Source organism: Borostomias antarcticus (genome assembly GCF_949987555.1).
Source record: "Borostomias antarcticus genome assembly, chromosome: 1".
NCBI lineage: Eukaryota > Metazoa > Chordata > Actinopteri > Stomiiformes > Stomiidae > Borostomias > Borostomias antarcticus.
This window is the reverse complement of record NC_140234.1, coordinates 56,481,766-56,496,199: the sequence shown is the minus strand read 5'-3', so window position 1 is coordinate 56,496,199 and position 14,434 is coordinate 56,481,766. Positions and strand designations below refer to the sequence as shown.

The following is a 14,434-nucleotide window of genomic DNA, read 5'->3' as shown; positions in this document are numbered from 1 at the left end:
GGGCAGTTCTTACTGAAAAATCCACACACACACACACACACACATACACACACACACACACACACACACACACACACACACACACACACACACGCTGTATGAATTGTTTGTGTGTTTCCAACAGTACAATGATGACTAGTGATACAGTGTCTGGAAAGTGGGGGGGCTTCCTACACCCCTGGTGGTGGGCTTGAAAGGGTTTTAAAAAGATGTAACGTGTAGGAAGATTATCACCTTCCGATTCCACTGCGATGCCTTTAGAATGTATTGTAACATGAGCAAATTTGATTAAAACTGGTCAAGTGCTGCATCTAAAATCTAAAATTAGTAATGAATATACATTTGTTGAGTTACAACGTGTGTAAACCATTTTTGGGTTGTATTGTGTGAGTGTGTGACAGAAAGGTACTTGTATCACCACTGGTGAAAGTTGTGGTGAACGGTTATGTTTAGTCTGATATGCCCGTGACAAATCCTCTGAGCGAAGCCAGAGTAGCACTGCTGAATTGATGTCTTCTCTTACAAGTAAAGCCACAAGATACCAGACACAATGTTGAACCTCCACTTCACCAGACATGGTATTTACAGTAGCAAATGTGTTGAAAATGTCGATGGAAGGATCAATAATACCTATAATGCTACTAAATATCCAACACATTTCTTTTAAATGGCTCCTTCTTGTCTAGTTTAGATTTTTGTATTAATGCATCACTATTAATGTAACATCACACCAGCTCTGTCAAGAAGGACTGTCAACTGTCCTATACACAGTCATCCCAGGACGTTATGACAAATAATAAAAAAAGCATCCACATTAATAACGTATTTAACACTCAGTACGTTTACAACAGTCCGAGTACTGAATAAGAACCACCAGAATCACGAGTTAAATCACCTCATCTTAAATCTTAGATTTACACTATGAGATTTCATTGTCATTTCAAGCATTCATGAATTATTAATAATTATTTAAATATTAATGAATTCATGAATTTATGAATAATTATTAATTAATAATAATTCATGAATCATGAATTCATGAATTAAATTGTCAGTTTGAGCATATTACTTAATTGTCATTTCAAGTACAGTGTTAGGCTACTCACCATTCGCAAACAAAACAAGGCAGCAAACTTGCAGCTTAAAAGCCATCTCAACTCTTCAAACATAACCTAGTCTGAACTGCACTTCCTCTCAACCTCGCTTATATGCAAAGGCAAGGGGCCTTCCGTGACATCACACACTGTAGTTTCCACATCACTTCTTGTTTCGAGGAGAGTCCTTGTGGTAAATTTAGAAATTTATAACAAGTAGGCCTATTGAAAACCCCTGTTGTATGATGAGGGAACTCTCATTTGTCACATCTCAACTGACGTTTTCTAGACAGAGGTGTAAAAATGCAGCCATTGGTACATGTGGCCTATTGCTTTTCAAAAACAAGTCTAAGTTCCAAAATTGTTTCTCTTTGGGAAGTATGGAAATGTAGTTTTTATGTATATAAAGAACAGTAGGCCAGTAGGCTCAGTGGGCTCCCAATGACCAGGCTAGCACCTTGCATGGCAGCTGCCACCATTAGTGTGTGTGTGTGTGTGTGTGTGTGTGTGTGTGTGTGTGTGTGTGTGTGTGTGTGTGTGTGTGTGTGTGAATGGGTGAATGAGAGGCCTTCATTGTAAAGCACTTTGGAGAAAAGCAAAATATAGGCCTATGTGTAGTCCATTTACCAATATATTATTCTTGATGATATGATTGTTTATTTATAACGACATCTAGTGGACTAACTCAGGTAGAGGATTTTCTCTCTGTCTTCCTCGTCTCAACCTTCAGCTCAGCATTGAAATGGAGATTACTGGTTTCATAATGGGTTTTACAATTAGCCTACAAGGTTTCAATCAATGGGAGATTCAAGCAATCAATGTATCACAGGCTGTAGTTCTCATTTTAAAAGATACTTTTTATCTTGATTAAATTGTACGTAGGCCTACATGTTGTGAATTAAGTAGGTCATAGGCTACAGATTACAAAAATGTAACCTGAAGTGTACAATGAAGTATGGGGCAATGGGGCCGCCGAGACGACTTCGAATTTATCTATATGGACATTTTTCTAAGGATTTCACAAGCACGAGTTTAGATATCAACCAATCAGAATCCAATGCGTTCACGGGGTTTGGGTGACGTAGAATCTGCTTTTAGACCGATTTCACACTGAGCGAATGTGCTCGAATGTACTCGAAGCTTCGGCTCTGGACGCTGATTGGTTTAGAACATAATCAGAAGGCACCACGAGAGCATCGCCGGCAGATCTCGCTCGATTCAGCTGCGCGTGGGGGAGACTGCGGAGTACCATTCCAGCTCACACACAGACACAGGTAAACACAGTGCGATTATTTGCTCCTAATATGTTGTGTGATGTAATAAATATGTAAATAGGTAGATACCAAAATGATCCCCCTAGAGGGAATTTTTGCGTTTCGTCAGTGGACATTTATAGCAAATGTTGGAAATGCAGATAGGCCGACATAATATTGTAGCAATAAGCATAAAAAGAAGAACAATGACTATATACATCCAAACGTAAAGCGTGAGTAGAGTGTAGAATAGAATAGAATAGAATACAATAGAATAGAATACAATAGAATATGTACATACATAGGCTACCTAGCCTACATCTAGTCTGTATAAATAGATATGTCTAGGAATACACATATACATGCACACTTCCACAATTCTCAGGAACGCTCAGGCACTGTTATAGAGTCTGATGGCCGTAAATTGATGATAGGGCATTGATGATACAGGGCCGCAAGTTCTATAAGATAAGATGCGGAACAGGATCGCTACTGCAGTGCCGTGCCATGCCCTTCACCAGAAAGCCGATTGGGAGAGGGAGTAGGCTAAGCATATGTCGTCACCCCCAGATGGTCAGGGATCATCCGAGATAAATCGTACAAGAATGCAGCATAATGCTGGACAGAGCATCGGCTTTATATGATGCTGAATTGCTTCATAATAGTAGACAATTTTCTTTTCAGATGGTTGATTTTTCATCGTCATCTTTTCAGCTGTAGCCGTCTAGTCTTTAGGCTATTTTATCACCTATCACAAGTGTGTGCGTAATTACACATAGCCCATCCAAATGCCACGAATGCTATTGGAAAGTCACAAATGATGTCAGCTTAGTGCTAAGGGAGTTACGCGAGCGCTACACGTCAGTCAGACTGCAGTGGTACTCAGCAGGAGGGGGGCACGCGCAGTGGCTATTCTCCTACCGCAGTTCAAGATGGCTGCGTTGACCTGGTGTTAATACTCAGGATGGCCATCCCAGAATAAAACGCTTGCCTTGCAATGGACACTAAACCTACTAAGCAATCTCATTACACACATGTCAATAGTATTTGAATGTGCAGTTTAATGTACATCTTTGATTTATTTGATAACCCTAACGACTATATTACTGATGTATGGAGTATGTCTGGTACTGTATAAGGTTATAAGGTTTAATAAGGTTTGACAATTGTTTGGGGATTGAATATTACCTGCCTCTATTATTTCTCTCATGTATTAAGAGTGGATAAAAAGTCAGAATGTCACCCATTAAATTAATTTCAACAGAATGAGTGGGGAATTTTCAACAGAGGCGGTAGATAATCTATGCCATGGCTCAGATGCATTTGAAATACAATACAGGAGTTAATCCTGCATGATCGTGACTTGACTGCTCCCTATTGGGAATGTGTTCTCATGAACTCTTTTTGTCTCCTCTCATAGCGATCATGTCTAAGGGACCAGCAGTTGGCATCGACCTGGGCACCACCTACTCCTGTGTAGGTGTGTTCCAGCATGGCAAAGTTGAAATCATTGCCAACGACCAGGGCAACAGGACCACTCCAAGCTATGTTGCCTTCACTGATTCTGAGAGGCTTATAGGAGACGCAGCCAAGAATCAAGTGGCCATGAACCCAACCAACACTGTATTTGGTAAGTATGCTATATTCACACTCACACACTAACCTTAACCCAACCATACTGTATTTAGTAAGTATACATGATATGTACTAACCTTAATCCAACCATACTGTATTTGGTAAGTATGCTATATTCACACTCACACTTACCTTAACCCAACCATACTGTATGGTCAGTATACATGATATATACTAACCCTAACCCAACCAACACTGTATTTGGTAAGTATACATGATATATACTAACATGATATATACTAACCTTAACCCAACCATACTGTATTTGTTAAGTATACATGACATATACTAACCCTAACCCAACCAACACTGTATTTGGTAAGTTGATATTCTTCAGAGGTGACTGATCTACAGTATCTCTTATGATAATGTCATGATACAAATATAACCGTAACGTATGTCACAGGTTCTATTTTTATATTGTAGTTTATTTCATTATTATGTATTTATAATATTGTATTACATTATACTATTTTACTGTTAACTATGAATGTTTGTTCATGCTGAATGCCTCTCCCTTGAATAAGAGTCCCTAGTCTCAATGGGAGCTCCCTGAATAAATTAAGGTTAAGTAAAACATTCACTCTGTAAATATTTAATGTGTAGGACAGGTTTCAGGTTTTAAAGACTGTTTAAGTTGACTCTTATGAGCTCTGACTGAGACTAACATGGTTGTCAACAAACACTGCCGAACGAACAGTCTCCCGCTACAAATTCGGTCTGCCCAGACCCTAGACATTTTTAAATCACAGCTTAAGACTCATCTGTTTTCACTGGCTTTCTGAGGCTAGTAAGCCATACATCCCTGGCCCTGGTATGACTGTGTAGTTTTAAATGGTGCACTTTTATATTCAGTATTGTTTCTTTGTATTGTCTGTTTTTATTTATTTGTATATACTCTAAAGCACTTTGGTGCAACTTCGGTTGATTTTAAATGTGCTATATAAATAAAGTTGACCATGACCTTGACCTTGACCAACGACCTATGTGTTACAGACGCCAAGCGTTTGATTGGCAGGAGATTCGAGGACACTGTGGTCCAGTCAGACATGAAGCACTGGCCCTTTAATGTGGTCAGTGACAGTGGCAGGCCCAAAGTCGAGGTGGAATACAAGGGAGAGACCAAGAGCTTCTACCCTGAGGAAATCTCTTCCATGGTGCTGGTCAAGATGAAGGAGATCGCCGAGGCCTACCTCGGAAAAGTGAGTTTACAATATGTCTGCTTAGCTAGTGGTAATATACTGTACAGCTCAGTTATACTCAATTTAAGATTGTGCCACTAACATGATTTTCTCTTCCGTATTCGCAGTCTGTGTCGAATGCCGTCGTCACAGTACCTGCGTATTTCAACGACTCGCAGCGTCAAGCAACCAAGGATGCCGGAACCATCTCTGGTCTCAATGTCCTGCGAATCATCAACGAGCCGACTGCTGCTGCTATCGCTTACGGCTTGGACAAGAAGGTGAGACCACACACACCTGAATGAATGAATGAATGAATGAAACTTTTATTTAATATGGACATCATAATTACATCGGAACAGTCAGTGGACAGACCAGATGCATTGCTTAAGTGTTTGTAGCACAAGTGCTTATTTTCAACACCAGTCCATAGGAGGCTTTTCTAAAAGATAATAAATAGAATAAAATATGCAGTACGAAACCAAACAGTACGCATACAAAAGACTGACAGGTCAATATTATATTTTGTTTTGACTCGAGAGACTAATCTCCTTTGCAATTGGGCTTTGATGTCTCACAAAACCTTTAAGTCAGTCAAAACATGAAAATATAATATATTTATGAATTATATAATCAACATCTGTGGTTGATTCCATTGGTTGTTATTCTCAGTGGTTTATAGACTAATAATAATAACATTCATTGAAAATCAATGCATCACATGACCCATAACGTGCAGTATGCTAAAAGTGAACCTCTTTACAGGTCGGCGCTGAAAGGAACGTCCTCATCTTCGACCTTGGCGGTGGTACTTTCGATGTCTCCATCCTGACCATCGAGGATGGAATCTTTGAAGTCAAGTCCACCGCTGGAGACACTCATCTGGGCGGAGAAGACTTTGACAACCGCATGGTCAACCACTTCATCGCGGAGTTCAAGCGCAAGTACAAGAAGGACATCAGCGACAACAAGAGGGCCGTCCGCCGCCTCCGCACCGCCTGTGAGAGGGCGAAGCGCACCCTGTCTTCCAGCACTCAGGCCAGCATTGAGATCGACTCCCTGTACGAGGGCGTCGACTTCTACACCTCCATCACCAGGGCCCGCTTCGAGGAGCTCAACGCCGACCTCTTCCGTGGAACCCTGGACCCCGTCGAGAAATCGCTCCGTGACGCCAAGATGGACAAGGGGCAGGTCCATGACATCGTGCTGGTGGGCGGCTCAACTCGTATCCCCAAGATCCAGAAGCTGCTGCAAGATTTCTTCAACGGCAAAGAGCTCAACAAGAGCATCAACCCTGACGAGGCAGTGGCCTACGGAGCAGGTGAGTCACTGATGACCTGAGCTCAGTTTTCTCAGAATCCGCTGTGATGAAGTTTTATTCCTGCCATTCGTAGTTTCCACCAGAGGTTGAAAGACCAAAGATGGCCCAAACCTTCCTTGGATGTCTGAGCGACGATAACCAAGGTATATTACCATTCTTGGCTGATGTGGATTGTAACCAATTCTGTATTTTCACAGCTGTCCAGGCTGCCATCCTGTCTGGTGACAAATCTGAGAACGTCCAGGACCTGCTACTGCTGGATGTCACCCCCCTGTCCCTGGGTATCGAGACCGCCGGAGGCGTCATGACTGTCCTGATCAAGCGTAACACCACCATTCCAACCAAGCAGACACAGACCTTCACCACGTACTCGGACAACCAGCCCGGTGTGCTCATTCAGGTGAGAAGGGGCTTGGGTAGCGTCACATCAACCCCTTGGCCCTTCGCTGTGATGAAGTTGTTATCCTGCCATTCGTAGTTTCCACCAGAGGTTGAAAAACCGAAGATGGCCCAAACCTTCCTTGGATGTCTGAGCGAGATTCAGACCAATGAAAGTCTTTTCCATGTGAGCCATGTATGTTTTGCTAATGTTGACCATCTGTCTACAGGTGTATGAGGGGGAGCGAGCCATGACCAAGGACAACAACCTGCTGGGCAAGTTTGAGCTGACCGGTATCCCCCCTGCTCCTCGTGGCGTTCCTCAGATCGAAGTCACGTTTGACATCGATGCCAACGGCATCATGAATGTGTCTGCTGTTGACAAGAGCACTGGCAAGGAGAACAAGATCACCATCACCAACGACAAGGGTAAGTTCTACACTTGCTTGTGTAATATTTCAAGATTTGAAACTGTTCGGCAGAAGACTTGACTGGCGCTTCTTTCCACCAGGTCGTCTCTCCAAGGAGGACATTGAGCGCATGGTCCAGGAAGCTGAGAAGTACAAGTCCGAGGATGATGTCCAGCGTGACAAGGTCTCCTCCAAGAACTCCCTGGAGTCCTACGCTTTCAACATGAAGTCCACCGTGGAGGACGAGAAGCTGGCCGGAAAGATCAGCGACGAGGACAAGACCAAGATCCTGGAGAAGTGCAACGAGATCATCGGCTGGCTGGACAAGAACCAGGTATACCGGTATACTTTCATTCACGAAACCAGGTGAAACTAGAATTGGTGCTCAGAGAGCACACACCACCAACCTGAATGAAAATCAGTCAGGTAGTTTTGCTTTATCCGGTCTAAAAAATTAATGGAGGTGAATGGCCGGCCGTGTTTGGGCGGTTCGTGAACCCGCCCCGTAATTCGGATCTGTTCCCAAATGTAACAGGTTCTAAGTCGGACCATGCGCGGACCATGCCCCTTCCATTGAGTTTCATAACAATCGGTCCATTAGTTTTTTGCGTAATCCCGCTGACGGATGTACAGACGTCCACACGCCACTGAAAACATTACCTCTCGCCCTGCGCTGGGGCGGAGGTAATAACAACGTAAACATCGTGTAAAAAGTGTCCATGGCTAATCTCAACATGTCTTTGTTTTTAGACGGCAGAGAGGGAAGAGTACGAGCACCAGCAGCAGGAGCTGGAGAAGGTGTGCAACCCCATCATCACCAAGCTGTACCAGAGTGCAGGTGGCATGCCAGGCGGGATGCCTGGGGGGATGCCGGGGGGGATGCCGGGGGGGATGCCCGGTGGTTTCCCAGGGACCGGTGGGGCTCCGACCGGGGGGGGCTCCTCTGGCCCCACCATCGAGGAAGTTGATTAAACACAACGCCCACCCACTTCACATAAAGCACGTAGTATAACCCTAAAGGTCCAATCTGTAAGCCGAGGCTGGTCATTGGCTGATAACATAAGCTGATTATAGCTGCTATGTATGTTTGGAAATACTTGAAGAATCACTTCATCATCTCCATCTCCACACAGAGAGTGAGAAGCACTGTAAGCAAATAATAAAGGTCTGTACATAGTGAGTCCTCTGTGAATAAATTCTTAATTATATGTTATGTCTGGTTTCACCTCCGACCCCCCACCCCCACATCGGCCGAATCAAATCAAATCTAATCAAACTTTATTTGTATAGCGCATTTCATACACAGAGGCAACACAATGCGCTTTACAAAGAGCAATAGGTCCCACCCCTACATATTCCAGAGGGAAGAAAAAAAAAAGTTTCACCCGGGGGCCAATAACACACACATCACTTCACTTATTGCTAATGGAAGGGAAGTTCAATTATATTTTACATTTAACATGCAGTTTCTCATCACCTGTTAATAGAAAACCTGCAAACTAGCATTCTGCTCTTCCAACAGCCTTCTTCACATTAATTATGACTTCATAATGATTATTCTCAGTTTCATCACAGTGATGTGGCTTTGAGGAAGCCAGCACTTAACCAAAAACTATCTACTAGCACCAAGGGGCTCTGCTAATGCTGGCTGGTGCTGGCTCCAGTGTGTAGCCCGATGTGGAGGATTCAATGCAGAAGACCATGTGGGTGTTGGCTAAACTCCCTCCCCCAGTATAAACACCGTCCACCCGCCCCGATAAAGAGCTAGCTTTTCATCAGCTTGGTTGTTGTGCGGGAGAACCAGATCTCGAATTTCCACCCCTGGGCAAGCAGAAACATATGGGTTACATACAAGCATAATCCGTAGACGTTTAAAAGTGACAGTAAGAGCAGACGGGTTGCTACTGTCGTGCCGGGAGACTTGGGAGTGAAGCCATGGGCTTTTCTGCCGCCAACTCTCCATCGAGGGCGTCGATCACCACGCAGACAAGAGAGGAAGAGATCAACTGGAAGGCCCTTAAACAGACGTAAGGCGACCCCCCCCCCCCCCCCCCCCCCCATGTTAAATACTTACCACTTACAGTACCTGTTACAGTAATCCCTGCAAAATAATTTAATTGAGCGCTTTGGATATCCAGGAAAGTAAAACTGAAAAGAGAATTCAGAATGTGTGATTATGGGATGTTGAATAAGTTGTCAATGACATTTGCATGATTCTTGTTATTATATTAGTTACAGTATATTTGGTTATGATGTGAAATAATAAAGGTAGTACAAGGTAGAAATGACGAATAGTAGCCTAGTCCTCAGTATGTGATGAGTGAAGCACGAGACAGACCTTCTGACAGAAAGGGCATTTTCCTATTCCAAAAGTGAGCTATGCCTAATTCCTGCCTGTGTAACATTAGCTTCACAAATTGCAGTAAAATTGTGCAGTACTGCATTCGGCCTGCAGGTGCAGTAGCTGCACCGAATAATACATTGTACAGCTTCCGGCTGCAACTACAAAAGTAGTGCTTGCCTCCTAGACAACGCAAACTCTTTTCAAAATAAGAGCACATGCTGGAAGGCCCTCTGTCCACATTGTTGCATAAAACTGATGGAGATTATCTTGGATGGCCACACTGCCCCTGCAGACTAGTGTAACCCCCACACCTCTAAACTCACTCCACACCACTGGACATCCGGGTCACGGCACCAATGTAACCCACGTTACCTTGTTACCAACCTAACGCTTGTGAGACGGACACGCTGACAGTTGCACCGGTAGGGACGTCCCTCTTGGAGGGACTGTCAGCGCTCCTTTGAGGAGTGAATTTCACTAGCTACTCTCACTCGGTTCCACTGGCGTTCCACACAGAGAACATTGACTGTGGTGGTCCGTGATGTGGCCATGTTTGCTCTGTTTATGTCAAAAGAGAGCATGGCAAAGAGCCAACAGCCCTGCAGTGGAATGATAACCCTATCATTGTGAAATGTCTCTCCATTCCTCCACTGGAGCTTCACTTTGCCTGCTGGATACTTTTCCCAGGGCAGTTACACTGTAGTCCGTTTACTAGGCATTTCTCTGTTTATTTACTGTTGCTTACAATTTACAGTTTGTAAACAATTTACAGTTGTTTATAGTTTTTACAGATACAGCATTGCACTATTGTATCAGAGTCTGATGGTGACCAGTCACCAAAAAGATTCAAGTCTGTGGAGGCACACACATTTATTATTGCCCAATATTCTGAATCAACCTCTTGCCACCTCCTAACCATGTCTTTAAAACATAGAAGATATGACCTGTGAGATGTTGCAGTGTATTTCAAAAGCATAATCTTCGTGTGGAACAGAACTTCAAGGAGGCCAAAATCAGCAATTTATTGAGCATGCCTAACACAGGGACCAGAACTTCGGCAATACTGAATTCTCATGGAGGTGCCAAGCTTTTATCCTGGCTTCAGGCCCGGAATCACATGACAAACTAATTTGCATACAAGGAATGTTAATTTAACATAGATATGATCAACTAGTCTTCTGACTGGTCAATGGGTCAGATGAGCTCTGCCCCCCCTCCGGACACGGGGGCTGCTTGGGTCCTTCCTGGGATCACGTTAAAACTGTAGGCAACTGGGCGGCTGTAGCTCAGTTGGTAGAGCGGGTCGTTCAATGATCGAAGGGTCAGTGGTTCGAATCCCATCTGCAACTGTCCACATGTCGAAGTGTTCTTGAGCAAGACACCTAACCCCAAATTGCTCCCAATGAGCAGGTTAGCACCTTGCATGGCAGCTACCGCCATTGGTGTGTGAATGGGTGAATGAGAGGCCATTGTAAAGCGCTTTGAGTGCCGCTAAGGTGGAAAAGCGCTATATAAGTGCAGTCCATTTATCATTTACTTTTAGAGGCGACCATTTGCCATCTTATTGACTCAGGGACAAAGGACATCTGTTTTAACTCACATGTTAAACTCCTTATATTAACACAGTTCCAACTAAAGTGAAGTTTATTCATTATTCTAATAAAATGATTACTACATGAGAGTAATACAGATGTGATTGATGTAATACAGTATAATACAGTATAAAAATATACTACAATGTCATGTCTCCTATCAGAGGAGAAGAGGCATAACAGAAGAGGACCCTTGACTACATCAAAGATCTAGAAAGAGCTCTGACAGAAAGCAATCACATTTATTCAGACAAGGATACACACACACACACACACACATTGACATGAGCTGATGATGGAGGCAGGAGGCAGGTCTGAGCTGAGAGCTTTGCTAATGAGGTCATGTGATGGTAAGAGCCCTCGTCAGGAGAACAAGCAGACAAGATGGGACATGATCTGATGATTGGCTCCGTTTGAACAGCATACAGGGAAGAATACTTTCCATTCCCTCAAACGGAGCAATGGGACTGTTTTAATTATGTTGAAAGTTATGTGTTTGTATGCTACAGGTGTATCTCAAAAAAATCAGAATATTGTGGAAAAGTTACTTATTTTCCGTAATTTAATTCAAAAAGTGAAACTTTATGCCAGTCAAAACCCTGTGTCTCTGTTACCTTCCCATATGGCCATTTCAATTCCCCCCATTGACAATCAGATCATGACAACCGGAACAAGTCCAAAAAATGAATGGAGGTGAATGGGCGGCCATGTTTGGGCGGCCATGTTTGGGCGGCTTGTGGACCCACGCTGTGATTTGGAACTGCTCCAAAATGTAATGGCTTCTAAAGTTTCGTGAAAATTGGTCTGGTAGTTTTGGCGTAATCCTGCTAATGGATGGATGGACAAACAAAAACACACCCCACCCAAAAACAATACCTCTCGCCTTGCGCTGTCACTGTGACGGAGGTAAAAAGAACATGCTATCATTACATTTTCTCTCATAGAAAGAGAAGAGAGAGGGATTTCGAATTAAATTGATGAAATGAAACCCAAATTTGTTTTGCAAGCCTATTTAGTTGTGTAACCTAACTGAGGATGGCAGGTGCCAGTGGCACACCTTGTGTAAATGTTTAAAATGACCTAATCTGAACAAAACAGCAGACTGAGTGCTCTAGTGGGTTGAGGCAGGTGAACCAAGAAGGTGCTCTTTAGCAGGGAGATCTTCCCTGACGAAGGCCTCTTGGCCGAAACATGTAGACATTTTTATATGTTCATCATGAACTAGCCCAAGAAGAAAGGCTTTTTAATTTTGGACTAGAAGAGCTGCCTTAGTGTTTTCTTTTCCATGGACCTAATCTGAAGTTGAGGCTTTGCAAAGCTCAAAGGTGCAATTTGAAGACTCCCAAGACTCGTGTTTCTAGCGTCCCCTGCTTTCCTGTTCGTAATGAGCACAGCCAATCAGCAATTTGGGTTCAGTCGCCTTTGAAGGCATGACAACAAAGGGTTATGGGTCACTGAAGCAGAAAAGTAGAGAGAGGTGTAGCAGCCTCATCAACAGCAAGCTCTCATACACACAAACAGCTGGTGTGGATTGAGAGACGGTGCTTTTATGCTACATTACATTAGTCATTTAGCAGACACTTTTATCTGAAGTGAATTGCAATAATTGCATTTGACATAGGAAGTTAGTCTGACTAGTGAACCAAGATTTTAAGATATTCTTTCTTCAGACCAATGCAGGAATTTGGTGCAGTGATGCTGGGCCTCAGGGTGGTCTTCTCCATCATAGGCACCGTGGGTAATGTAGTACTTATCCTGTCCATCATTCAGAACCCCGTCCGCCGGCTTAAAACCTTCGAAGTGTTTCTACTTGGTCTGGCTTCCGCCAACTTGGAGTTGATCCTCATTGTGGATATCTATGATGCTGTGATGCTCTCTACTTCCGATATTGACAAATTAACGTGCCGGACGCTGAAGTTTCTGACGTTGTTTGGTGAGGTGACCAGCATCTTCTTTACAGTCCTCATCAGCATCTACCGCTGCCAAAAGCTCAGAGGTGCAAATACCCGGGGAAACCTGCCCATCTTCCTGGACAACATAAATTCTGCCTGGGCCACGAGTGGGCTGTGTGTGATCATGTCCATGCTCCTCGTCTTTCCCACCTACCTGATCAAGCTGGATGTACATATATTAAACATCACCGGTGAGAGCATCTGCCCGCCTGACTTCTACCTGTGCGACAGGCACAGCTGCCCATTGGTGAACCGCTTATACAAATACATATCCCTCCTGATCTGTAACCTGGTGCCCCTCCTCATCATCACTGTCAGCAGCTGCCTCATCATCAAGGTTCTTCTGGGACAGAGGAGGGTGAGGGCCACGCTGGCGGCTGGAGCTCCGGGACAGCCCTCCGGCAAGAAGGAAAACGGGATTTACCGGAGTACGGTGGCCGTCCTGGCAGGCATGGCGGTGTTCCAGGTGGACTGGACCATGTACCTGATACTACACCTCTACTTCTGCCCCGCGGACTTCCCCGCATGGTCCGAGGTGGAGTTCTTCATCACCACGGTCTATACCACGTTGAGTCCTTATGTGTACGGGATAGGGTATAACTTCTTCTCTTTGAAGAATTTAAGGAAATGGCGCGTCTTTTATTAACAAGGAAGAGATAATGACCTCTTACCTTTGTAGCGGAAATGTGATGCCTTTTACGTGTAGAGGTTATCAATAGCACATTTAGTAAGCAATGCATTGTATGGTTCATTTATTACAAGACTCACTTTATAGAATGTGTTCTTGTAGTAGGCTAGCTATACAGTGAAAGCAGAATGAAGATTCAAGATTTATTTATTTGTCATGTGTAATGTCACGTGTACAGTTACAGTGAAATGTTGCTGCCTGCTCCAAGATTATGCTTGTGAATATTTTCAATATTCCATATCTATTGGAAATGTGTATCTAGTCTGGACTGTGTTACTTTGTAGCTGAAACAGTGCAATTTCCCTCCCTGGAATCAATAAAGAACCTAGCCTACTACGACTATGACTACTACTACTACTACTACTACTATTAATAATTACTACTACTACTACTACTACTACTACTACTACTACTATTACTACTACTACTATTACTATTACTACTACTACTACTACTACTACTACTACTACTATTACTACTACTACTACTACTACTACTACTACTACTACTATTACTACTACTACTACTACTACTACTACTACTACTACTACTACTATTACTATTACTACTACTACTACTACTACTA

At 43.4% G+C, this 14,434-nt stretch overlaps 1 protein-coding gene across 1 annotated transcript; it reads left to right on the top strand.

The window, feature by feature from the left end:
- Positions 1-3,772: 3,772 nt before the first annotated feature.
- Positions 3,773-8,259, top strand: LOC311312775 (heat shock cognate 70 kDa protein; the record flags this gene model as incomplete). The annotated part of the gene is made up of 8 exons (XM_084442775.1): positions 3,773-3,977; positions 4,979-5,184; positions 5,292-5,444; positions 5,929-6,484; positions 6,682-6,884; positions 7,093-7,291; positions 7,374-7,606; positions 8,023-8,259. The coding sequence occupies 8 exons, from the start codon at positions 3,773-3,775 to the stop codon at positions 8,242-8,244; spliced, it is 1,977 nt and encodes a 658-aa protein (XP_084298901.1). The 3' UTR covers positions 8,245-8,259.
- Positions 8,260-14,434: the final 6,175 nt, after the last annotated feature.